Below are 27,826 nucleotides of genomic sequence, written 5' to 3' on the forward strand. Positions count from 1 at the left end.
AAATTACTTTTACAGAAATATTTCTTAGGCATGAGAAATGTGAGAAAGACAACTGTTCTCTCTGCTAGAAACCTGAACTACACATATGGACCATGTAAGATATTCTTACAGTGTGACAAACTCCACTACAGGAACAGACTGAGGAGTAAAAATGAAAGCTGCTTTGAAGTCTCTTTGCTAAGGTTATCAGTCAGAACTATGGAAGGTGGAATTAATTTCACTCTGTTTTTGTTGTTCTTACTATAATTTTTAAGTCCCTTTTCTCCAAAAGACTGTTTATCCCTTGCTTTGAAAGAGCAGCTCTTATAGCTCCTAGTGCTGATTAGTCACCATACTGGGAGCAATGTGGTTCTTTCCCAATTAATTTTGGGAGTTTCAGATTCTTGTATTAATACAGAGGGCCTCACATGAGGCCCTGTACTCTGCATAAACCTGCTGCTTCTGGGAGTATCTTGCAGTGTGAGAGGGAAGAGACAAGTGGAGACAACACCACCCTTACCTCAGATGAAGTTTCTGTTATCCCCAGTTATGAAAAGCCCTTTCTTGCTCTCAATGATCTGTACAAGAACTGAATCCATTTGGAACTTACTTTTTTGGAGCAGGATCATAAAACTTGTACTGATCCATTATCTTCTCTTCAAGTTTTTCCTTATGTCTCCTTAAGGCATTCAATTTATCACTGTGAGGGGGAAAAAACATATTCTGAGTCATCTGTATGAAATCAAACATAATAAAAAAACTCAAGACCAAAAGCCACCAAGAGAAGAAAGAGCTTGAAATATCTTCTTATCCTGAACCTTCAGGATTCAGTTTGTTTGGAAAGGACAAATGCAAAATTCTACCAACCATGCTGATGGGTGATTTTTGTGCAATAAAGCATGAAAGGTAAAAGAACAACAGTAGATGGTGGTGCAAGATTACTAACTAATATCTCAGGCAGATTTTGTTTGGTGGGTATTAAGACTCACTGTATTTTTTACTGATTATTTCTTTGCCCTACACAGTGGAAGTTGGCAAATCTTATTTTCATTCAAGTAGTAAGGTAAATGTACTTTCATCATAGAACAGTCAGACACCAGGTATCTGTTACAGATCAGAGTACATTTGAACTGTATTCAGCCTATTTCAGCAAACAATTTCTAACACTTCAACCATATAAGCCAGTACTGCTATAAAACTCAACTCAGTACTCCCACATCATCCTGATGTGCTTAAACTAAAATTCTTGGGATTAAGAACATTTTTCTTCCTTCTTTCATACCCATAAGAGAAATTCACTGCAGTGAAAACAGGATTCTTTGTAAACACACAGTATCTTTAAACAGGGTATCTCACTTCAATGTGCCAACCTGTGTATGAAGGACACAGCAACTTATGTTGACGTCTGTATCCTTAAAAACAACATCAAAATAGGTATTTCTTGAAATGCAAATGAAAAAAGCAATAGAAGTATGAATATTTTCTATTCTTTAGGAACCTAAATATAAAATTACTGTAATAAAACTAGATTTGTTGCAACTTGGCTGTTTTCCAAAATCTTAAAACTCTTCCCCAACCTCCTCTTCTTTGAGAAGTACCACTGGGTTTAGCATTCCATCTTTTCTAACTGCATTTTCCACATAGGTTCATCTGTATTATTTGAAAAGAGCTGTATTTGCCTAGGTGTTTTGTGAACAACACTTGCAGTAAGGCAATGTGGAGACATTTTTTGCTTTCTCCCATTACACTTACCTCCTACCAAACATCCCCTTTTCCAACAGGTATCAAGAAGACCTATCATTCCACTGCCTGCTTATCTAGTCCTGATAGATGATTTGTATTCTATATGTCTAGATTACTTAATGGTTTCACAATTCGAATCTCTTTTTTCTTACATGTACTGTTTCTGTTCTTCATGATACTGCTCCTTGCTCTCCATGTTCTGCTCCAACAACATCTGATTTTGCTGGCTCAGCATCTGAATCTGACTCAGGAGATGATGGTTTTCTTCTTCCAGATTTCCTTTTAGTCGGGACAGGAGCTATTAAACAAGACAAATTAATCTTTCTTCTTCATCTGGCTTCCCTGGAGTGCACCATAATCAAGATAACACAATAGAATGGCAACCTAAGATAAAAACCTATACACTTCAAACTATATGGGGGTGTTGTTACATAGTTTGACCTTCTATATACAGCAGATCAAAAGCTTCACACAACGAATAGCAGCTCTCTAACCCAAAAGCAGCTGTAGCTGGGTATCTACAGCTACTCACCTCACAGTGGTTATCCAGTTTGGTCAGAGAGATATCCATGGATTGGTGCTGTTCTTTCAGCTCATCATAGCGAGCTTGCCAACGATTCAGCTCCAACTGAGAGTTGTTCAAGGAAGTTTTCAGCTCTTTAGTGTGTGAATGAAGCCCTTCATACTCCGCCTTTAGTTGGTTGTGCAAGAAATTCACCCTAAACACAAAGATGACAGCAGGCTTATGCAGGACACTTCACAGAAACGACCTCACATTCAAAGACATCAGTCTGCAGCTCTCACTAAAGCAAACAGTTCCAAAGAGTAAGTCCTAAGGACATTTTTACTCTAAGCATTTAATAAAATTTTATTAAGAAGCAGTGGTAATATTATAAAAATTTTTTAATTTACAATTGCCAGTCCTACAATCAACATTATGCAACATATCTTTCCCTAAGAAAATTAATTAGAAAGAGCAAACTTGAGGAAAACCTCTTGAGACCTTTGTACTGTTCTAAAGTACACTTGTACAATTGTAGCTCAACTTAAAATGTGCTTTTTAAATATGATTCAACCTGACATTGCTTTAACTTGATGTGGTCTTGGCCCATTATTTATACAAGGCTACGGGGAAGTTTTTGGGTGTGGCTCTCAAAAGGGGCTCTGCCATAAGTTAACAGCTACCCACTGATCAAGAGTCTCTAAGACTACTTTTAATAACAGAAATGGCTGTTTTCTCTGGGCAGCAGAAAATAAACAATGGTAATTCCTAGAGCTAAAATCATATTGTGTAAAAACCATAAATGAGCGCTCCTCAAAGGGAAAAAAAACCCAGTATAATCTGGGAGTGTTGGGCATTTGTAGCTCTGCCTAAAGGCAAGTGCTTAAAAAACAATTCATTGCAGAAAATGCTTATTAACTGAACCAACCACATGTGGAAGATTATTTTGTATGAGCAAAGGTCCCAAGTCTAAAGCACCAAATAACAGTATTGGTTGACAGTATTCATGAAGCTGACAATCTTTATTAAGTATAAATTACCAAATTAATACCAAAATAGAGAAAAAAGGAGCAGACATGTTATATGAAGGTACTTCAGAGCTGACGCAACACATCCGTGTTTTGCAAAATTGACTTTTAACTGAGATATACAACAATCTACCACAGGAGTTGTACCTGTCCAGTTCCTCCCTCAGCTTCTGATTTTCCCCAGTGGTTACTGCATTTGATCTTCTCTCTTGTTGCAAAACCTCTCTCTCAGTTTTTAAAACTAATTCCAATTCTTCTAATTCTGCTTTGTGTTTTGTTAAGCTGTTGTATCTGCAAAAGGAAGAACAGCATACACTCAGCTTTCATTTAAACATTTTTCTTCCTCTAAGTTAATATTTTTAATAGCTAATACCACAATGATTAGAAAGCATCTTTTTTTCCCAGCTTTATTTATTTCATCCACATTTATGTAGTTAAACTTCTACCAAAGCTGAAGAATTCAACACTATGCATGAAAATTCAACTTAGTATACAAGTCAGCAGAGAAGACTTTAGGGAAAAAAAAAAGAAAAAGAAAAGTATTTCTTAAGGAAACTGGAAAACAATTGCCAAAATCTTACTTCAATTTCAGATTCTAGTCATTTAGTAGAAGAATGAGATTCTGCAAAATGAGTGGTAATTACACCACTAAACCGGAATCCCAGTCACAAATAATTGACAGTGGCAAGAGTTAAAAACCTGACTAGAAAGTAGCTCCCAAAAAGCAACAGCAAAACAGCACAAAGAGCAAGAGTTTGTTAGGAGGTCACCGAATCCATATTAGGTTATATGCATAGGTAACAGCATCCTGCACATCTACTAATGTCCTGCATATTCCAGACAGATGATGAGGTATCAGTGAGTTGACAGCAAAACACCTTTAAGCAGAGGCTGACTCACCTGCTCGAGTTGCTCTATTTACTCACTAGTAAAAAATCCAAGAGCAAAACCAGTGTTCACATTCAGGCTTCCACTATTATTTGGTTTATATAACTTGTGCATAAACCATTCAGGGCAGGGAGGTGGGAAGAGAAAGAGGGCTGATGCCATCAACTGTGTCTTTAATTTTGATCTCTGGAATGCTGAAGTAACCGAGGTGTGGAACAACTTCCCTGGTATTTAGCACAGGTATGGATTAGGCAGGCTCAGCCTCCCTGAGGTGCTACACCACCTGCATCCAGAAAACACTGAGAAGAACGGGGTAGACTGAAATCACTGCACAGGGCAGCAAGCTGTTCCCAGGTATTTTTTCCCTCCGGTGGCTTCTGTCAGAATCTGTGTCCATACACACCAGCAGAAGCCACTGTGGCCATAGGTGCAATGTCAAAAGTCATCAGCACAATTTTTGGACACTGTAATAAAAGGGTGTTTTCCTGAACTAATCAGATACATCTGTGTCAATAATGGAGAAATACTCTTCCAAGCCATTGTAAAACAGAATCTAGGCTGAAGATGCAGCATTGACTGAAAGGCTAAAGAGAACAAGCATCATCCTTCTGTGACTCTCATGCCAGCAGAGATGAATGCAGAGCACAGTTACTCTGCAGTTATGAAAACTTCAAAACAAAACCAAAACCAGCAGACAGCACCAAACACTGACTCCTGCCAACTTCAGGCTACCATTCCATTCATCCCAGGGTCAAATTACAGCCTGTCCCAAATTCCAGTCCATTGAAGGGCCACACAGGAAAGTACCTGTCTACCAGACAAAAGCTGCTTTATGCTATTCATTCCCAGTAACAGCAGCAGAGTTTAATTAACCTTATTTATCTGTTTTCTTGCTCCGTTCAGCTCTGGGACATTTCAAATTCAATGTTCGTACAACAAATGAAGAACCTGAAAGCAGAGGAAAGTTTCACATCCAGCTCCAAGAAGCATTTTAGACAGACTGTGTGCCAATGCAGAGTCTGAGAAGACAAACTGCATTCAATCCTTTGGCAGAGATTACCACGGCCGTCTCTGCAGAAATTGCACTGCACAGCAAAATTCTTTTGCTGTCTCTGTATGATAGGGCTACTCTGTTCATTTTTATCCAAGCCTTCAGTGTTTTAAAGAGGGCTCCTTAGTGAGAAGCAGAATATTGGTCCAGCATTGCCAGCCAGGCCCAGCACCACAGGCAGCCACACTGAGCCTGAGGTAGACCACAGCTGCTCCCCTAGTTGTTAGGTGAAAGTTAAGAAAGAGGAGACTGTCTGCAAAAATGGAAATTATTGTTCATGTCCAAAGCCCTAATGAAATCCTCAGGCAAAATCTTCTTGTAGTAGAGATTCAGCCTGGAGTCTACAATTTGAGCACAATCTGTGCAACCTGACAAGCTCTACCATCAGGGACTAGGCTACCCCATCCTGTAGACTATTCAGCACTCATATTCATTTCACTTTTTAAAGCAACAAGCTCTTAGAAGAGTTTTAAAAATATTTTCTTATACATGCACATAGAATCCATTTTGGGTCTGACACAATCCATTCCTAGGACTGAGGAAATGTAGTCCTCTTTACTCCTTTTGGCTTTTATTCTTTCTGCTGCTTTTTGAGGAGAAATACTGTAGATAGGTATTTGTGGCTGAGATAACTTTGAATATGCTCAACTATGATAAAAAGTATGCCAAAAGGAATCCAGAAAAATAACTACCGGGCAGCATATTATGGTAACATAATAATGCAGCTCTCTGCACTATGTAACCCTACAAAGCAGTGATTCTTTTCCCAATATCTCTGCAGGATTAGACTTCTCCAGACTAAGCCACAAAAAAATGCTTAGGGGTGTTAATCAACTGCAGCTACAAAGTTATTATCTTCCCTTAATAACATGCAATATGTAAAACAATTTTAAAAATGCAGAAGAAGCCAGCCTTTCTGTGTTCACTGAGACCATCAGAGAAGCACCTCAAAGTCAAAAAACAGCTATTAATGGTAAATAACCCTAACATACTAACTCTCCTCTTCTTGCTAAGCCAAACCCACACATCTGTGGTTTGCTGGGCTACGACAGGCCATTTCACTGCAGTTACAAACAACCCATTATTAAATCCCCACTGCAGTGTTAATATGTGCAGAACCTAAAGAGGTTTAATGAAGTTTGCCCAGGTGCAGAAAATATTCTGTGGTTAGAATGCAGCACAGTGAACTACACAAGCCTTTGGGACCCTGGCTGCACAGGCTGCTGGACATGCACAAGCTAACTAAAGTTGCTGTGGATCTTCCTAGACAAGCTGGAGTTATAGGTTTGTGTGGAAGTGTAATCTTGCCTTAAGCAACAGAACTATGATTACAGTGCTGTCACCAGCTGAGGAAAACCAATCACCTTGGAGTTGTGACATGCAAAACCCATCTCCTAAACACCATACAAGAAAACTTCCTGGGTTGCACTGAGCTGCTCTGGGGAAAGTTTAGCAGGTGGTGCTTTCTAGCCAAACTCAAAAGTTAAATATTCCGTCTTAGCAGTTAAATACCTTACTTAAAAAGAACAGGCATAAGAAAACTTCTCTTATGCTATTCTTTCACCCATCTGTTCCTCAGCAGCACATGATGAAGGGAGAACAAATCATGCACTAAAAAAGTAGCTTGTGGCTTTTTTCCTGACAACCAAATGGATTCTTTGGACAAATCACCTTGATAAGCATATTTTAACACTGATCTGCTGAGGAGGATATTGCACACTTAGTACTGCCAAACTCAACCTGTTTTGAATATAGAGAAGGCCACCATCTGTTCCCACACCTCTCACTGGAGTCACATCTCAGAAAGAGAGTCCAAACTGTTAATATTTACAGTGGTGACCCAAGCACTTACCTCTATAGATAACCTATTCTTTGAAAACCACTTTTTCCTTAGGCTAGAGCTGCTTAGTGTTTGGTACTCATCAAGCAAAGAAAGAATACAGCAAACTGCCTTAACACATTGCAGTGTAGTAATCTCAAGCAAAGCCTGAATCAACGAGAACCATTAATCAGTCTGAGCAAGACTTGGTAAGCAGGAACAGTGTCTGTGTAATCACAGCTCATTTAGTTGACAGCCAAGCAGCTGTCCTGTCACACAGCCCCAATGGATATTTTAATCACAATAGTTTACTTCTTTACTTTATAAAAATCTAACACATATTGTATTTGCCAGCTCCTTAGTCTGTGGGGAAGAGAAGTTTAGCACCAGTTTTAAGTCCACCATCAAGGATCCACCATCAAGCAGTACTGAGCTGCTCGGAGCTCAACTCATGATCTTGCACAGAAATTAAACCCAAGTAAAAGTGTTTTGAGGAAAATAATTGAAAATATATAAGAGATGTTTGAGAGGTTGGCAGAGCAGCATTTTTGTAGTAGTACATTATGTATATTGTTCAATCCATGCATAATTGTCAGAAAATGACAGATTGTCAGTTTACTGATTTCCTAATTCTACTGAAGGTACTGAAGCAAAAGCTTTAGACTACGAGAACTACAAGAAAATTAATAATACACCATTATCTCATAGGTCAATACAGCTTCCTACAGAGAGCCTCCTTTGACATGATACAGATGCCACGAGGTTCAATGATTGAAATTTCTCAAGATACACACTACACTCACATATTGGTGACCTGCAGACTTTATGGTTAGAAGAGAGACCCCGCACATTAGCACTGAAGAATGTTTTTAAGGCTGTATGTTGTTATAGCACAAATCCTTAAATGCAGTAGAGGCATTTAAGCTACTTCTGACAAAGCATCCAAGCTCATGTTTGCTGAGTATTACCAGAGTCACCTCTGTTCTGCCACCTTTAGAAATCTAAAATCTAGAACTTTGCAAATATTTTCATCTAATGTCCCTAAGACAATAGGAATGACTAGGTACCTTTTCAGGGCAACAACTTTGTAATTTCCGTTTGTATTTGGAGACAACATTTAAGGCTAAAATTGTAACATGGGCACATTCTTGCTACACTATACCGGAGCAGTGAGCGTACCTCTCACGCAGACCTTTGTGCTCCAGATCCAGGGTTTTGTGTAATGTTTTCAGGCAGCTGTGCTGATTTATTAGCCTTTCATACTCCGCAGACTGCCGTTCATGCAGTGAAGCAAGGTGTTCATGGTCCTGAAGCAATGACTCATACTCAGCTTTCAGCTGCTCCTTCTGTTTCAGTAGATTTTCATTCTCGTTCTCCTTGGCTGTCTGCTGATTTTGCAGTAAAGCATTCTGGGCCGTCAGTGAAGCACTCTGGGAGGTGAGAGTTGAATTTTCTACCTAAAGTTTTGCAAGTAAAAAGTAAGTATTACTTATTCACATATACTGGTACATACAACAAACATTTTGTAGCAGCTTACATCTGTACAGTTAGTCAAGAATGTCTACACTGCCTTGTCAATTTAAGACATCTATGTACAATCTGGCATCATTTTGGTATTACTGTTGGCAGTATGCATGACCTAAAGCTATGCTGTCAGTAGTATGAAAATTATCACAATCTCTAAACTGAAAAAACACTGTTTTACCAGAAGCTCTTGAGCCTGAAGACCAAGATGATCTGGAATACTCACAACTCAGCTGCATCTCTGACAATCATGATCAGACTTAAAAGTCACCTTATATTTGTGTACAAGTAATGAAACTCAAGTTCACTTAAACTCAAAAACATTAACTGCCCCACTGTGTATGTGGACAACACTCCTAACACAGTGTACATGAGCAGTACTCCTAACAAGTCTGGTTTCAGTAAAGATATGGTGCACTGATTTTATATGTTGCTAATATAATTTAATCACAGATGGGAAACAATAAGAACAAAAAAACCCCATCTCTCCATCTCTGAACATGCAGGAGGAAAAGCTTGAAAAGTGAAAGTCACACAAGAGAAAGTGAGTTAATCCAATGTTGCCCTTTGAAACACATATTTCTCTCAAAGCAATTTTATTTTTTTTAAGTCAAGTAATTTTTAAGAGTATCTTTTCCACTGGCAACTTTTACATTTGTCTGAAAATCTGAAAACTGATTTGAGCTCATTGCTACAATGCCTATGGGGAACTGACTTGTGTCCTCTTTCCATTTTTGCTGAGCTCTTTCACGGGCATAGCATTGACGCAAAAGCCAAAGCTTTTTTTTATTTCAGAAGTGTAGTTTCTGGAATAACACATCTGGATTTTGCTGTATTAGTTTTAATTTATTCTCTCTAAATAACCACCTTCTTGCTGAAGGTAGCTACCAGACATTAGCTACAGACCAAATTTCCCTTCTCGCTTAGAGAAATTCAGACCTCAAGCTAAGCTCCACCTCCTGGGCCTCATCTTTCCATCATTACATCAGCCTACCAACACAAATTATTTCATTAGCTGTCATCTCCTCCACACTACTGTAATCAAAACCAACCTCCTGGAACAGAGGCACAAGGATGTTCTGACCTGGAGTTTGGCTGTCTGTGTCTGCAGGGCAGTGTTATGCTCCTGAAGGAAGATATTTTGCTTCTGTAGTGTCAGGATCTGATTGTTGAAGGAGACATTCTGTGTTTCCAGATGCTTTAGCTGCTCCTTAAGCAGCTGCTTCTCAGTATGCAGGGCTGCATTCTGAAAGAGAGATGGCATTGAAAGGGTGATAGGAAGAAAAGAAACAGCTGTCCTGATTATCTGGAGTCCTATCAAAGATGAGAACCAATTGGTGATGATCGTTCTGCAACAAAGGCATAAAAAAACTTCTTCCCAGCATTAAGTGAAGGTAAGACAGATGTTAACACACAGGATTACTCCCTGCAAAGATGTGACAAGATAGACACAAGACACATGAAGCACTTAAGTCCCGTGCAGTCCTAAGAGACACCCAAGGAATGTGGTAGACTTGGGTGCTCCAGAAAACCTACCAAATTCCTTTAAGCTCAAAAATCCAGTTTCCACCAACCCACTCAAGAGCACAAGAGAAGTCTATGAGCTAAGAGGAAACAGGAGAAGGCTTACATTCCTTTCCAGTTCAATGGCTCTGTCCTTCAGTTTCAGCAACTCTGTGGTGGCCTCTTGGTGCCCTGTTTCCAATTTCTCATTCATTTGCTGGTTGGCAATGAGCTTCTCTGCTGAATTCTTCAGTGACTTCTGAGCATACTGCCCATCCTGCTGAGTCTGCTTGAGTGCATCAAAGTCCTTCTTTACCTACACAGTAAACAAGCAACAACCTTCAACACTGGAATAATGCGTTAATAATGATGGGCTATGTCACTCCTCTCTTGCACTGTACAGACTTTCAGAGATTTATCAACCATTATCCACTTCACAGACAGGGAAGCTGAGACACAGACAGGTGGAAGAATCCACATCTCTTGGTCTCCAGTCAGGTGCCTTTAGACTCGAGCTCACTGTCACCTAACAAATAGGCTGTTCTTGGGGGGATGTTTCAACTGCAGTCTTCCTCAGCCTATGTTTCCACTAAGCAAGGCAGAAAAACACAGCCATGCCAAAGAAAAAAACCACGGGAAAACTGAACTGCAAAGAGCAATTACCCAATAAAACCCCTCCAGATGTGCCCCAGAACAAATTTTTTTTATTATTTTGTGTCATTACATAGAAAGGGAGAAAAAAAAGGCAGTCCAGTGAAAAAAATGGTTCTTGGGAAGGATGTGTATAGGGAGGGGCAAGAAGAACAAATCTGTTCTTCAAAAAAAAAAAAAAAAAAAAAATCAAACCTCAAGCCAAAAAAATCCCCAAATATGTGAATGTGTACAGTGTCAAAAAATCAAAATTCACTTAAGCTCTTACCATACTTAGATCATTCTGTAACTGCTGGTTCAAGTTCAGAAAGTCTTTCACTTGAGCCTCCAGCATTGCAATCTTCTCCTCTTTCACAGCTAGAGTTGATTTTAGTGCTGATTCAGTTTTGCTTTCAAGAACCTTGTATTTTCTGAAAAATATGATAATAGCTTTCCAATATCTGCCACTAAGATATGAGCCACCATTTAAACAGCAGACTTCACCTTCACTCGTTCCCAGTCTCACTACATGTTAAATTATACATGCTTGCTTCTTCAGGAAAATTATTTCCTCTACTACTGCAGATTGCTACCGATATAGCTGGGGAATTCACTTATGAAAAATCCAATCAAGTTTAATAGAGATTAACACCAACACAGTTCTACAGAAATATCAGAGTTAAGTAACTTGAGAGAAAGTAAGTTTCTCTCTTTCCCCCATAATTACATTGCAGAAAACTCTTCTTATGGCTCTTTTGAAGATTCTTAACAAGAAGCAAGACCCACAGTTTAAAGATTCCTACAAGATGGGTATGTATCTCTAAGTAGGTCTTACCAAGAAGCCAATATACACACCAGTTGTTGAGATTTTCTGTTCATTACTATAGGACTTACAAAGGAATTCCTTGCAGTCGAGTATTTCTTAGGCAACATCTGTGTTTGTATTAACAGGTATCTGACTCACAAATTACAGGTAGTAATGGCAGACACTGTTTAATAGACACTACTCTACATGAAGAGAAATACACACTGAAATAGCTACCCAGCTACTCTGCTGGGGAGTAGAGAGGAACTGTAGTAACACTACTAGCATGGAGAGAGAAAGTGGCATTTCTTCCTTCCACCCAAGAAAATGTTTTCCAAAACTTACAGTTTTTTCTGAGGCTGCCAAGCTTGCCGCAGAAAAATGTGGTTTATGTCCAAAACTGGGTAATGGCAAGGAGGCAGATGAGAACCAAAAAGAAAGGCAAAGGGCTTCAGTTAGGCTGAATCAAAAGAATGATTAGAAGAGCTCAGTCTCCTTACGTGTCATCATTGCCATTATTATCCTCCAGCAGCATCTCTTTGTTCAATCCCATCTTCTCCAGTTCCTGGCTCAGTTTGTCCAGCTCACTAGACAACTTTTGACTCTTCAGCTTCTCCAGGACCAAATCCTGAAAAAGCACTAACATGATTAGTTGCTATGCAAAGGGTGGTGGTATTATCACTTTACATCTTTTTAAGAGTACTGAAAAAGTCATTGGATAAAATCCTAGTTTCAAATAGGTCAGCTAAAATTCTTTATCAGTGACAGCTGAGTGCAGAATTAAACTGATTGGTTTTATTTATAGGTAACTTGAAATAAATCTGCAGAATGCTTCTTTTGGCCTTTGTTTCACTCACTGTATTGAACTACTTCTGCCAACACTGGCTTTGTGCCTGCCTGCTGAAGGAGGGAATGTGTGGGCCAGGGGACACCACCCCATCTCTGTGGCACACAAGGATGTGTGCAGGTCAGGGGACGCCAGCAGAGGGAGTTTACACCTCTCAACTAGGACAAAAAGCCCTGCCAGCACTGGTACACACACAGGGGCAACAGGACTTCAGTATGGAAGTCTCTTGAGGTATTGCGGCTATGATGTTATTACCCCTGGTAACAGGGTCAGTAGTGAATAACACACTGAGTTTCTGACATATGGTAAATTACTGCCCAAAATTTTGGAAGTGTAACTACATTGTAGAATGTAGAAGAGACAGGAAAGCTCTGGACACAAGAGTTTGGTCACTTATTCTGGTATCTGCTGATGCAGCCTGGTTTCATTTACATTTCTTTGGGAAGAAATTAAAGCAGAACCCAGCAAGGAGTCATACAAGGAGAAGACTTGGCAGTACTGTACCAGAAGGTGCATTGGGACAATGCTTTGCAGTTATGCCAGTAAAGTAGTCTGTGTGGAAATGGTCTGGGGAAACATAGTGCCAGCCTGCATTTCTAAAAAGGACAAATTATTTTTGGTGCATAGCTAACTGTGAAGATCCCTACCATTCAAAATTCTCTGAAATACAAATGCACCATAGAGATCTACGTTGCTTGTGTTTCTGCTAAAGTTTTCTTAAACAACATATGAAGAAAGACCAAAAAAACTACTGAAGAACTTTAAATAAAAAAATTATCTTGAATATCAAACAGAATCAAGAATAAAATTTTATAAAAATACTTTGTTAAACTGTAGGTATTCAATAGTCCTCTGACATCACAAGTTTAGCCATGAATTCATTTGCGTGGCAAGGTAAAAAACATGGTTAAGGCCACTGCCAGTCCAGTGATCTGTAAACAGGTCCCTTAAACATCCATGAACTCCTTCTGCAGGATCTATAGTACTAAGGAAAAGATGATGGGCTACTGCATGGGTATGCACCACTGGAAATCTGCAAAATTCTGAGAATTGAAGGATTATTGAAGAGCCTTCTCAGAAATTATGTTGTTTTAATAATTTTTAAGGAAATTTCAATAGAAACAACTTGGAACTGTGTCAAGTGTTTCTGACAGACTTTATTTCTTCTCCTCAAAATTACACGAATGCTTCAAAAATTGAAAAAAAGCTAAGCCTTGAAGTAAGTAATTGCTTAATGTATTAATATTGCTAAACTTATCTATTTTACCGAGCTACTGCAGCACAACCCTTTTTTCCATTTAACAGATTTCCTTCACAGGAAATCTGATGCTGGCAGGACAGCAGCCAGGACAGGCAATAAGAGCAAGCTGCAATAATCTGAATCTGCTCGTAGGCCACTTATAAGAGTTCCAGGTTCTAGCACACACATCCTCAGATTGCTAATGCTTGGTGGAGGGACAGATCATTGCTGCTTAGCATGTTCTCACTCAGCAGGGAAGCATTTGGGGAAAGATGCTGTAAGGTAGCTGTAAAGCAAAATCTTGGTACAGCTGGTTTAGGTTGATCATTTGGGATGGTTTGCTCTCTTTCAGAACAGGGATGTCCAGGTGTCCTCAGCAAGTGCTAGAAATTTCTAGACCTGAGAGTCAATCTTCCCTGCTGGGGCTCTCAAGCTAGCAAACAATTTTGTATTCACATTTAGAGGAACTATCAAAGTTTTTGGTTAACAGGCACCACATTAGAGTTGTTTCAAAATTTTAATTCTGCATTAAAAAAAGACTTAATTTTGAGACTCTGGACACAAAGTGGACACTGCACAACTACACCAAGGGCAGTTCTTGGCATGTTCTACTTTCGAAGGAAACACTTTCAAGTGACTGTTGTTAAAGATGTGAAGATCTCCTGTGGGACAGATATATCCCTGTTGTATTTCACTGAGCTGAAAAAAAAATAAGAGCACAAAATCCAGTAGAATTATTTTGCTTACCTCTCTCAGCGTAGCTAGTGTTCTCTTATCAATTGTAACTTGCTTTAGTAGGTCTTTATTGTCCTTTTCAAACTCTTTCAGTTTACTAGATGACTCTCTAAATCGAGCAATTTCCTTTTCTAGTGTCTTGTTTTCCTTCTCAGCAACTGCTAGCTTTACTGTACTGTCATCCAAAATAGCATCTTTCAGCTCCACTTGCTGCCAAAGACGTTTTGTTTCTTTCTCTAGCATTTTTTTGTCTTTTTCTAGCTGAGACATTCCTTGTTCTAGGGCTTTGTTTTCCTTTTCTAAGCTCTCTAGCCGTTTGGCAGAAACCTTTAGCTCTTCAAGGTTCCTCTGGAGGACCTGATTTTCATTCTCCATTCCTTGAACTTCTTTTTCTAATTCCTGGATCTTTTTACTGCTGTTCTCCACAATTTGCTGAAGTCTCTGGTTTTCAGAACTGATACTCTGATAGCTTAGCTCTAGCCTCTCTGATTTCTTGTTCATTGCTTTTAACATTTCCACATTCTTTTTTAAGTCCTCTTTTTCCCTCTCCAAATCTTTATTTTCTGCTTCTATTTGTGCCATTTTTGTGCTGGTAAATCTCATGGTCTCTACCACTCTTCTAAGCTCCAGATTTTCTTCATCCAATTGCTTGTTGTCCCTTTCCAGGTCACCAAGCCGGATGGAAATATTTTGTAATGTGTCCAAGGATTTTCTTAGTTTCCTATTTTCCACTTCCAGATCGCCATTCTCTTGCTCAAGAACTTCCACTTTTTCTGTCACTATTTTCATCACTGCTGCCTTTTTTGTGAGCTGTTCATTCTCCCTCTCCAGCCGGTGGAGCTCTTTTTCCATTTCTTCCACTCTTTCCACTTTTTCTCTAACCTGGTCAAAATCCTTTTGCAATTGTTTTTTCTCAAACTCCAGCTTGCTCAGTTTGCTACTCGTCTCAGTTACTGTTTCATGAAGGATTTTGTTCTCTTTTTCAATGTCTTTCACTCTTGCCTCGCTGCTCACTTGCGATCTTTGTCTCAGGGATAAGACAACTTGATTAAGGTGATCATTTTCTTGTTTAAGGTCCTTTATCTACATAAACAGTTGTGCAAACATTATTCATCTACTTACAAGTGTGGTACAAATTAGTCCTAAAGCAGAGAGATAACTGTTAACAAAATCATATCCATTTAATCCAAGACAAATTTCTCAGCAAATTATTGACTTGGTAACCAAGAACCCAAACTATTAAAAAATTTTAATAAATTAAAAACTGTGCTACATTCCTGCTACCATCCAAAAAGGCTGGGGCAGAAGGACAAAGCAAACAGAGGACCTTCAGATAACACCTTGGAGAAAATGCTTTGTTACAAATCATTCTTAATACAGTACCTTTCTATCTAGGTTTACCTTCATCTTGGGGATCTGAAGACTGAAATTATCTCTGGTAAGGTGCCAGGAACCTCAGAATACTTGAAAATGCAGACCAGTTATAGATGTCATTAAAGACACACTTCCTGTAAGGACAGTACACTTACCCCACTGGTCAAATTTCAGCTGATGCAACTGTAATTTAGACTGCAATTTGCATTTGATTCTTATGCTAGACAACAGCCACACAAATCAAAAGGTACTAGACCTGAAAAAAATCACAAACTACTCTTTTTTAACAACTGGGAATATTTCTGGTTTTACTTCCTGCCCTACCTTCAAACCATCTATTAATTCCTGCCACAAAGAATCTGTATTTGTTCTAACTAAAATATAAGACTTTGTTGGTAAAGTGCAGTTTTCTAAGGGGAAGTCTGGGTAAAAATCCTTCAACATAAAAAGAACTACATAAATAAAACATTTTGCAATTTAATTTTCACCTCACAAAAACTTAAGAATAGATTTTAATACAGACTGAGAATATTCAGACCAGTCTCTAATGATCTGTGTCTGTATTTTTTTTCATCTGTCCAATCAGTACAGATGACACTTGCACAAACCTGTAATAAGAGAGTTTTCAGGCATTGCACATGGACTACAACAAAGTGGTAAAAGCTGAAGGACAATTAAAACATCACTCCAGAAGACATAAGTATTTTCTCAGCATCTCTTTTAAATAGAGAAAAAAGTTTGGCTACAGAACCTCAACCAAACCAGTCATGCCATACACATGGTGGAAGACCAATCTTCAGGAACAAAATGAGGATTTATTTGCACATCCTAAAACCAATTTGTTTTAGCAAGATCCAAGGGATTTTTTCCCTCGAGGGGGAATGGTTGTTCATATAACAGCCTGAATATCCCCTTATGGTAACAAGAGCAGAAACCAGCAAAACATTTTGGGCTTTTACACTTGAAGATGATTTTAACCTAGATTTGAACAAGTTCAACCTTCATTTAACAGCTCTCAAATTGCCTTATCTCCCTGAGAGAACCAGATGCTCTAAATGGCATCACTGAATTACCATTACGTGTTGTTATATGACATTTGAGAAGTTCACACCTGTCTGTCTTTGTCGGCTTTTAGAGTCTCCATGACAACCTGTAGCTGCTCTTTATCTTTTATCAGCTCCTCACTCAAGGTTTCCAAATCTTGATTGCTTTGCTTCTCTTTTTCAATTTGATTTTGCAGCTTTTCAATCTGTGTGAAGAGAACACACCAAAATACATCAACCACAGGACAAAAGGACTGTCTACACTTTAAGTCATTTTGAAGACCAGAGAGAAATGAGATGGGGAGGGACTATGGCTGAAAGATTAAATCCCTTGCTCCTGCAGTTACCAGTCTCCGAGAAGGAAAAGCACTGCCGTGTTTTTCTGACAGTACTAAGAATCTTCTTCACCTGAATAATCCTGTTTCTTCATGTCTTTTAAGATCAGAGCATATAAGGCACAGCAGTAAGAAGTGCTTAGTTCACCTGCCTGCTGAATGCCCTGTTGTGCTCCTGTCAACAGGGATTAAGTTTCTGGTGCTCCCCTTCCTGAGGAACTTGCCCCCTTCTAGCCTCTCCATCACTGATGGTCTTACTGTACCAGTGAATGCAGTCAGTCATTAACACACCTCAGTGAGCAACAGCACTAAAAAGACCAAAACACCAACCTAAAACAGGAACAGAGGAAAAACACTAAAGCACTGGAGTAACCAAGTTTATGCTCTCACTCCCTGTGTTCTGGTGGCCCTCTTTTCCCCAGCAGGTGACAATACTGCATTTGAAAGATTTGTGACTAATGCTCCAGTCCTACGACAAAGTCTTCTGACTTACTCATTTTGAAAGTTGCACTTGTAATGCATGAAGAACAGAAAAGTAGTAGCTCTTCAATACTTAGAACTAAGAGGTTCTGGGAACTATACTCCCCAGAGCAGGAAATAATTGCTTTTTAAGCTTGCGAAGTACTGTGAGCACCTACAGCTCTGCACAAGTATCAGCTCATTTTTGTTTTGGTATTATCAGCTCTACCAACACTGAAAATGTCAATGAAAGGGGTATTAAACTTAATTCTTACAAGTGGGAAATAGCTGGAGGCTGGGCTCTGCCTATGTCAACATGCCCCTCATTACAGGAAGTGTTTGAACAAGCAGGGGCTGCCCAGATTGGAGATAAGGAGGGCTCAGCAGTCAGAAATGTAACCATGTGGAGGTTCATTGGTCTCAAAGGAGCAGTTCACAGAAAGCTGCAACAAACTCAGCAGCTCAGCAATAGCTGATCTTCATCTACACTTCCCAGTAAACTGGAGGCAAGTAAGATATTACTATTTACAACTCTTTTCCGAAAGTCAGAGACAACAGACAGGTACTTAGACTGCTTGAATGGGCCTGAAAGGAGGGTTTTCTACTACTAGCTCCTCTGAAAACCTCAAAGGGAAAAAAGTAAAAAAAGGAAAAAAAAAAGTTTTTATTTATAACATCTCTTCTTGTACTGCTTGAATAATACTGTTTTAGCTACATGATCCCACCAACCACTAGATCAGCAGATAGACAAGCATATAGAAACAACAAGTTTTGAAAGTCTCAGACAGTGGATGAAATCTCAGCTCAGTTAAACAACTTTAGGGAGACAAGATTTTACGATGGATGTTTCAGGGAAGTTACCAAAAGAACCCCAAAGACATAAAACATTTGAGAAAAATACTTCTTTATCTCTTGTCCTCTGACTTAGTGCTTGACTTTAACACTCCTCCAGGCTCTTCCACTCTCCTCTGCCCACTATAGCAAACATTTTGTAACAAATCAGAGACTTTGCCTATTATTGCCCCTGGCACACCTTATTGCATTCTAACTGAGGGGAATCACAACTGTTGGCACCAATACAGTGCTTTAACAGGAGGTGCCCACAGGAATCTGCCTGGGGCTAAGCCAGAGGTTGATCACAGTTGTTCAAGTGACTTAAATTGCAGTACACCACAGGTATCTGCTGAGAGCTTTCTCTGCCTCCATCTCCAGTTTTAGGCATGTAAATTAGAGCTGGATTGAATTACTTATACACAGCAGGTCATAAATGGAAGTGTGGATGGAAAATTAGAGTGAACTGAATCTCCGCAGTTTTCCTTGTTCACAAAAGAAAAAAAAGCAGAACTGATCTCAACTTAGCAAATGAATCTTTCCAGAAGACAGAATGATCCAGTGCTGGACACTGCTCTCCCTAGCAGAGAAATGGGCTTGTTACAATCTAGGAATCCACAAGCAGCATTTCACATCTAGGTAGGTGCTTTTTCCCCTTGTCCTTTAAGGGATTCAGCTAGATCACAGGCAAGTCAAGCACAACTGAAATCATTACATCAATGTCTCACACACAGAGGTTACAGAAGTATTGGGAAAAGGAGAAATGAGCCTTATATTCTGGATAATTTATGAATGGCAGGAATGCAGAAAGATCCAACATGAAAATGTTTCATACTATAGAGTAGAAAGCATATTTTTCCCCAGCAGCACTTGGCTCAAGTCATCAGAACTGAGGATTCAAGTAACTAGTCAGACAAAAATAAGGCTGGTAGGTGGAGGTGAACTGAGCAGTGTGTTTCACACGGACAAGCACTGAGTTGACATTTGAGCTAAATGTAGTCGAAGTTAATAACAGAGTGCAACGCACTCTGTTATTTAAGTAAATTTACAAAGTGATGACCTACATGTTTGTTACAAAGACAGGAAGAACTGAGAGCTTTGCAGAGAGAGAGACACTAGAGAATTTGTAACAGCTAAGAGGACAAGAAAAAGCATGTCCAGGACTCTGGACAACAAGAAAGACATTTAGAACATGCTAAGCTGAATTCACCTGTGTAATTTATTTGACTTACATGTAAAAATTATTAAACTTTCAAAAAACAAAAATAGTTCAGTGGGACCATGGCTTTCTTTCCCACTAGTGACTGTTGTGAGAATAGAAAGGGACACAATGAACAGCACAATCTAACAGGGGCAAACAGGCACTGAATTATTTAACAGGAACTTTTATTTAACAGGAGCAATAACTTTTTCTTACAATGATGCACATTAGCAGGGACTGAAGTAGAAGGCAATAAATAAAATTATTAGAATTGCATTAGAATGCAATTAAATAGATGGGACCAAAATCATGGTCACGCTTATGGGGATCACAGGTGAACTCCCTGAAAACTCCCATTATTCAGGAATGCTGCACATCCATCTGTGCACTGTGTTTAAAAAAAAACTAAGAGCTCCATTTGCTCCTGTGAGCAAATTACCTTTTTGCTAAGTTGCTGATTTTCCTTTTCCAGTTCCACAAACTTTAGACTGCTCTCTCTGGAGGTCAAGGAGGCATCTCTCAGCTCTTGGATTGTGTTCTGCAAGCTCTGATTATCCTTCTCTAGCTTCAGTATTCGACTTGAAGCACATTCATTCAACTCAAACACAAAGGACTTTCTGGCTGTTGAAACATGAGAAGCAGAAGGTGGCACTATCAATTCACCAACGTCTCCTTCTGAGGTGCACGAGATCCACTTGGATGAAGATTATTGCTGTCAGTCTTACAATTTCAGCTTGACTGCTAAGTAAATACTAGGTTAAAAGCAGAACCCATTTTCACAGCTAACCATTAATACCTTTAATAAATAGGGTACTATCTGAACAGCCAGCCATCTAAGAAGTTGCTTACTTTATTTTAAATTCACTTTAGTCATGTTGGGAGCACATCTAATGTTAGTAACAAAATTTACCAAAATATATTCCTACTGTCATCACAGGAAATAAACTGAGGCAGAAAGTAAACCCCTGGTAAGTTTTTGCTAAAACAGGAAGGTGGTGCACTCCAAGAGTTAGTGAAAACTCAGGTGTGCAATCACATTCAGTCATAGAAAAAATTCTTACAAAAGAGAACTCCAGTGCTTATCTTTACACCTTCTTTATCAAGAGTATGCTAAAGCACAGAGAACAATTTACTAGTAGGTATGCAGGCACAGGAGACCCATCAGAATGCTGATCTGAGACGTGTCTGAATTTGAAATCTCAGAACTAACAAAATTTATTCAAGTCTTACAACAGAGATGTTGTTTTAATGCTTGTAGAACAAAAGTCTCGCTACCTCTCAGCCTCAAAATCCTCACTGCTCTGGCAATTTCTCTGAGCATCATTTGCATAACTACAAGAGCAACTTTCTTGTACACATGAAATAATTGCTAGCCATCACCTCAAAACCACATTTCATAGGAAATTGACTTCAATACTGTCTTTAAATCTAAGAAAATTAATAGCTCCGTCTAAATAAGCGCTACTTTAAGCTGGCAACTTTCTGAGATTGTTAAAATCCTGTTTATCTCTTTTACAGAGCATCACCTGGAAAGCTTTGGTCAAGTGAAGACTCAAGTACTTAACATTAACTAAATCCTCCAGTTGAGATCTCTTCTGAAGTGAAGTCCATCAAAATTACTTTTCCCCATGCTTATTTTTAAAATTATTTTTATTTTAAAATACCAAACTAACTGGTAAAATCTATCTACCACCTTTGCAGACTCAACTTGATATCCAGGAACAGGAGATTTTCCAGAAGAGTTTTGCAGTCTGACTCTATTTGTACAAACAAGCTGCATTCAAAACAGCAACATGTCTTGAAATAAAACTTCTTACAGAGAATTACTGTAAATCAGAACAGCACTTCCATGAAATAAAAGTCCAAAGTTAAATGTTCTTTAAAAAAAAAAAATCCACTTACTTCACCATTTTATTCACCTACTGAATACAAATTTATGGATGTTCTCAGTTCCTCATTCTTTTTCTTTGGTTAATCAGAGAGTATCTGAAGCTCCAGTACTAAAATGGTACACACCAGTGCAGTGCTAAATTACTCAAGCAAATTTTTAAAGTTATGTTTGATAGAAATTAATAAATAAGAGGTAACTAGCATTCTTCCTTTTATTAGATCAATAGTGAAAGAAAATCAGGAAGGGAACAAAACTTGGTATTTTAAACAGGCCATAAAATTTAGGTATTTTTACATTTTCCTCAAATACTCTTGATTAAAATTTTTAAGTTTAGAGAGAACTGTCTTTTCCCCCCACTAACACAATGAGCAATACCCTTGATTACACAGAAGGAGTAATAGAATGACATTAATTTTTCAGGCTAATATAATCTGCTTTGCAAGATTATTATTTAGAAGTAACAATTAACTAGCCATTAATCTTAGTGAAGAGAACTTGGATCCTAGACAGCAAGAAGATTTCAGAATTGGTGTCAGCCACACACAGCTGTTTTACAAAACAAAGCTATTCTAGACAGTTTCACTGGAAACTCAACATCTGCTTACTCTGATTTATTACTTTGTCTTTGAGTTCAACTGTTCCTGGTTCACAAAGCCAAACATGCAAGTCTTAGCAAAATAAGGTGAATACTCAATAGTCAAAGCTGCATCTTGAATTAGAGGAAATAGCTTATATTTCCCAAGTTCCACTTAGGAACAAATTATTTAGGCTGGCAAAATAGACAGAATAAATGTTAAACAGAGAAATCAATGCTAAAATCTGTCCAGTGAAGACAGAATAAGCTATGTTTGTGATAGCTACGGAAATCAAATCAACCACTCATAGAAAATAAATCAGCCAGTTATTTTAACTGCACACATTTTTCAGTATCTAGTAAAAATAAATGACTTCAGCATACATTACTTCCTGAGACTTAAAGACCACATAACTGTCTGTATTAACTGTACTAAAGAATACTAAAGATCACAGACTCCACCCAACCATTCAGTTAGAAATATTCAATGTGACATTTTTGCTTTGTCATTTACAAAGCTTTATTTTTAAAATTTTTATTAAAGTGTAATACTTAAAAGTTTCTCTCAGTGATGAACATAACAAAAGCAAAACATTTTGATGCCTTCCAAAGAGAGTGAAAGGAAGAGGAATACATTTTAGAAGTTAAAAAAAATGAAGGTCAAATTAAGTGGCTGAATGAGGGAAGCTTTCCAATCTTGGATTCAACTTCTGTTTATTCCAAAACAGGCCACAAACACCACAGCTACCCCAGGTGGTACTCACTATCTGCAAGATCAGTGCTTTTAGACAGTTGTTCTAGTTCCCAGCCTAGGTGTGCAGACTCGTTCATGCTCTGTTTCTGTGCAATCTCCAAGACCATGTTCTCCTCCAGCAGCTCTTCAATTCTCTTCTTGTCTGTGTCCCGGTCCTGTGCAAGACATGCATGAATGAAAGCGTGTTCAGCTCATCTCTGAGATTGCAGGCTGAGCTGCTACAAGCACAGTGCATGTTGAGGGCAGAAAAATCTCCTTAAACACTGTGGTTTTATAATGAAATACATCTTCAGCATTAAATGTTTGCTGTGGGCTACCTATATAAGCCACAGAAAGCACAGCCCAACTGGCCCTGTTTAGCACCAGCTCTGGTCCACGATACACTTGGAGATTGGGCAATGGCAGTGAGAAATTACTGGCTGATGACAGGGCCACTACAAGCCAGGACTAGTATGGCAGACTGGATTCAAGATGTCTCCAGAGCTAAGCTCTTCAAAAGCATGGACCATCATGTTCTGACACACTGGGAATTCTTCAGCTAGAACCTTGAATTCTGAAGAGCTTCCACTCATCACATCAAATTTGGACACAGTTGTATGGATCAGCAAGTAACACCTGCCTCGTAATTTGAATTCTAACTCCTGAAAACAGACCTGGAGAATGAATCTATGGTTGCTTCTTGTGACTGTTTGGGTCATTTGCTATTGTGGGAACTGAAATGCTTCCTCAGTGGTTTTCAGCTTTTCAGAAACAATAACTCAGAAATTCATCAAGTCACCAGAAAAGCATACAAAATCTCCAGCAACTTTGGAGAAGCTGAGCATGACATGACCTTTATAATATCCTGAATCATAGAATCATAAAATGGTTTGGGGTGGAAGGGACACTAAAGATTATACAGTTCTTGCCAAGGGAAGGGACACTTCCCACTAGATCAGGTTGCTCAAAGTCCTGTCCAACTTGGCCTTTAACACTTTTAGGCATGAGGCACCCACAACTTCTGGGAAACCTCTTTCAGTGCCCCAACACCCTCACACTAAAGAATTTCTTCTTCCTGCTATCCAATCTAAACTTGCCCTCTTTGAGTTTGAAGCCATTTCCTCTTGTCCTATCACCACATGCCCTTGTAAAATGTCTTCCACCATCTTTCTTTTAGGCTCCCTCTAGGAACTGTAAGGCAGCAATTCGGTCACCCTGGAGCTCCCTTTTCTCCAGGCTGGAAAATCCCAATTCCCTCAGCCTTGCCTCATAAGAGAGGTGCCCCATCCCTCTGATCATCTTGGAGACCCTCCTCTGGACTAATTCCAATAGGTCCAAATCCTTCCTGTGCTGGGACCCCAGAGCTGGATGCAGCACTGCAGGTGGGGTCTCAACAGAGGGAAGTGGAAGGGCAGAATCCCCTCCCTCACTCTGCTGCCCACTGCTTTGGATGCAGCCCAGGACACATTTGGCTTTCTGGGCTGTGAGTACACATTACTGGGCCATGTCCAATCTCTCATCCACCAGCACCCCCAAGTCCTTTTCAGCTGGGCTGCTCTGATCTGCTCATCCCCAGCCTGTGTTGATAGCAGAGTGCAGCACTTTGAACTAGATCTTGTTCAACCACATAAGATTCCCATGGGCCCACTGCTTGAGCTTGTCCAGGTCCCTCTGGATGGCCATCCCATCCTTCAGGTGTGTCAATCACACCACTCTGCTTGGTGACACCTGCAAATCCACTGACAGTGCACTTGACCCCTTTGACAATATCATAAACACCAAAGATATTAAGTAACACTGATTCCAGTATGGATCCCTGAGGGACACCCCTTGTCACTGATGTACATCGAGATTCAGTCATCCTATACAGTCCCATACTGCATCCTCCACATTTTTATTTCCAACAGAACCTGTTGCAAGGATAAAAACTGAAGTTAAAAATGTTAGCATAATGAAAAAGAAAGTGCATACCAGCTCTACATCATGAAGTTTGGATTTCAACTGCAAGTTTTCCTTCTCTAATTCATGCAGCTTATCACCGCGAGCTCTTGCCATGGTTAGCTGTTCTTCTAGCATGGCCTTTGTTTCAATTAATACAATGTTGTCTTCTCTTAATTCCTAGGGAAAAAAAAGTAACTGTTGATTTGTTACTGACTTTTTATAGACCAAGTGATTAATAAGTGACATTGCAAAAAATAAGAAGGAAATCTGACATGTTTGTTTCATAGAAAAACTTTCACTTAATATATAATGAGAGATTATAGCATTTTTTATCATATTTGAGTCACTGTGCAAGTAAATCTAATATTTCTTGGGTTTTTTTCCTGAATTTTACAAGCTTAACAGAGTTTCTTTTGCTTTATATGAGGCTAGATCAAGAGGTGCACACAAAAGAGCAACTGTTCAGTTCTACTGTTACAATTCCTTTGCCAATTCATCGTAATTCCTTGTCTTCCCAGCTTCAAAATACATTATTTACTTTCAAGGGATAGGGAACAATATCCATCAATACATTCCTGTTCCAGTACACTCATGTGCAAATGTCTGTTTAATAAAAGTTTCTCTCTCTCATGAACAGAATTTTAATTCACTTGAACAGAAGTTATTTTATACTTGTCACTTAACACTCCCTGCCACTTCCCCACTAAACACATGAGCGTGAACTGCACAAGCCACATTGCTTACTCATTAGGGCTTTTGGATCTGGTTTTACTGAGTAGAAGTTTAATTTATCACTTTGTTGTAGCCACATCATTAGAAGTAGGTGAATCATACTGCACTGCAACTGTTCCTTGCAAATGACAAATCAAATGAAACTCTGTTCATTCAAGTATCTTATTCTAGAAACATGAAATAGCCAAAGCATGAAATCTGGCCATGAAATGTTGGTCATGTTTTAAACACATTTATAAAAATGTCTCATTTTGAACTATAATACCTCACTGCTAGCTTTTACTTTAGTTGATTCTCAGATAAGTCTTGAGTCCAAGACAAATGTTCTATGACAGGAATGCATCAGCATTTCAAAGATTAAATGGATACAGTACGGAATTTTCCCCAGATGAGTTACAGTTGGGCAAGAAGCAGACAATCTCTACAGAAACTTCATCATTCTTTCCCCATCCACTCTGCTGTTCCAATGAAATATGCAAAACCAGAAAATATGCAAACAGGACAAAATGCTAGACAAGTTTATTCCTGGATAACTGACTTCAAATGTGATATCTCTGCTGACACAGTGTTCAGTCTGATCTCTCAGACCACAAACATCCAAACCAAGTAGATTCCTGAAAGATCACCAGGCATGAGCAAATCAATTCCACAACCTAATCAGCAACTACCTTCTTATTTTTTGGGGTGTAATTAGCCTTAAGAAGCCTTATATAAGCTCATTTATTTAAAAAGCAAGCAAAAAAGAAAAAAAAAAACAGAAAAAGAAAGAAGATAGATGTAAAGAATGAGTTAAGAGTGTTTGATGACAGCCACTCCCCCTGCCTTTTAGTACTACAGGGGCCCATCATTTAAAAGCCTTTTATAATCATAGTTCTTTATTGCAGCTTGATTGTATATGGCATAATATGGAAAGTCTACCTTATGCAGTACCATACTGCCCTTGATCTCTCAGTGGGTCAGCTACCAACTTGCAAATCATGAGTGAAAAAATTTCCCTACTATAGTAGCATTAAAAGGACAACTATGTCAGTGTTTGTGAAGAGGTTCATCTTCAATTAAAATGTCTGAGCATGCAAGCAATTAAAATAACAATAATACTGAAACACTAAGGTTACAGAACCTGCATTTTGGGCCAAGTCTGATCTAACAGGGTCACTTCAGGGTGGGCAAACTTGAAAGGCTGACACTGAACAGATGACAGACCAGAATAAGTACATGGCACAAAAACTGCTGGGTGTTATGGAAGCTGCCAGAATATCTGTAATGAAACAGCAATGTGCCAAGAGTTTACTTTGCTAGATCACCACACTCAATCTGGACCACAGCCCTAAGAACTAAAGTGGTGTCTGACCTCAAAGACATGACCTCATAACTATCCTTAAAACTGCCTACCAAGCAGGAACTAGTTATTTTAGTGTCTCATCAAGAGCCAAACTATGTGCCAAGTACATTCACATATGCAGGCTCTGGTACAAACCACAAACTGGTGGGAGCTGCAGTATATGGAAAACTGAAGCACTTTCCATTGAGCACCCAGGATGGGCAGTCATGCCAGTTCAAAGTAGCTCTGATGAAATATTTAATTAATAACAAGGTGAAAATGCCTGCTGTGACAAGGTAGACATTGCTCACTCTCAGATCACCATGATCTGAAGTTGTCTTAATACTGAAAAGTTCATATAATTTAAATAATTAGTCCATAGGTGCTTTGTAGAGCTACATCTCAAGGCCTGGGAAGAAAAGCTGTCCTAACTAAAACATGTCAGCACTAACATCTCCCAGAAGTTGCTGGAATAACACAGCTGACCTAAAAATCTAACTGGCTACAAATTACACTTGTCAGACAGTCAGCAGGTGGTGGCCATGGCAGGGTGCTGCTTCCACTGGAATTAAAGTTCATTTTTAGCTGAATTAACAAATTCACCGATATTATTTTATAACTGTAAGTTTATTTGAAAATCAGCAACAAAAACAGTTGGCTGAGGATTTTTTTTGTTTAATACATTGAGTATAACTCAACTTTTGCATTTTCTAAAATTAATTACGTATTGTGGTTTGATCCCTATCAACTGTAACCTGAAATAGCTTTAAGAATGGGCACTGTGCATTCAGATAGTTACAATTAACTCTGGGCATAAGTGGTTGCACAAGCAGGGTATGTTACCACTGGGAAACATTTTCAGAAACTAAAGTAGCAATAAGATTATTTAAACGTGGAAAAAAAAAAAAATCACATGCATCTGGACCCAATTCAAACCTTTGCCTTCAGGCAATTCAGAAGCTGTTGCTACTGAGCCATACACAGTTAACATCTTGTGACAATCATTCACCACTCACATGGCAATATACAAGGCATGCTTTTTATTTTTGTTTTTGGTTTGTTTCTTTTTTTTAATAGACAAGAGACTCCTCCCGTCA

At 38.9% G+C, this 27,826-nt stretch overlaps 1 protein-coding gene across 6 annotated transcripts in view; it reads right to left on the reverse strand.

Moving 5' to 3' along the window:
* The window catches only part of CCDC88C (coiled-coil and HOOK domain protein 88C), a 93,788-nt gene that overhangs the window by 11,487 nt on the left and 54,475 nt on the right, over positions 1 to 27,826 (reverse strand). For all 6 annotated transcript variants that reach the window (XM_021531943.3, XM_021531941.3, XM_085582269.1 and 3 more), the window contains 14 exons: positions 24,707 to 24,853; positions 22,767 to 22,911; positions 19,977 to 20,158; positions 16,780 to 16,917; positions 14,307 to 15,377; positions 11,973 to 12,100; positions 10,957 to 11,098; positions 10,165 to 10,353; positions 9,619 to 9,780; positions 8,190 to 8,467; positions 3,400 to 3,543; positions 2,255 to 2,441; positions 1,875 to 2,020; positions 590 to 679 (listed from right to left, as the gene is read on the reverse strand). In XM_021531943.3, coding sequence (XP_021387618.3) covers positions 590 to 679; positions 1,875 to 2,020; positions 2,255 to 2,441; positions 3,400 to 3,543; positions 8,190 to 8,467; positions 9,619 to 9,780; positions 10,165 to 10,353; positions 10,957 to 11,098; positions 11,973 to 12,100; positions 14,307 to 15,377; positions 16,780 to 16,917; positions 19,977 to 20,158; positions 22,767 to 22,911; positions 24,707 to 24,853 — 3,149 coding nt within the window. The remainder of the gene's footprint in view (positions 1 to 589; positions 680 to 1,874; positions 2,021 to 2,254; positions 2,442 to 3,399; positions 3,544 to 8,189; positions 8,468 to 9,618; positions 9,781 to 10,164; positions 10,354 to 10,956; positions 11,099 to 11,972; positions 12,101 to 14,306; positions 15,378 to 16,779; positions 16,918 to 19,976; positions 20,159 to 22,766; positions 22,912 to 24,706; positions 24,854 to 27,826) is intronic.

Source organism: Lonchura striata, chromosome 5, assembly GCF_050655825.1.
Source record: "Lonchura striata isolate lonStrDom1 chromosome 5, ASM5065582v1, whole genome shotgun sequence".
Lineage (NCBI taxonomy): Eukaryota > Metazoa > Chordata > Aves > Passeriformes > Estrildidae > Lonchura > Lonchura striata.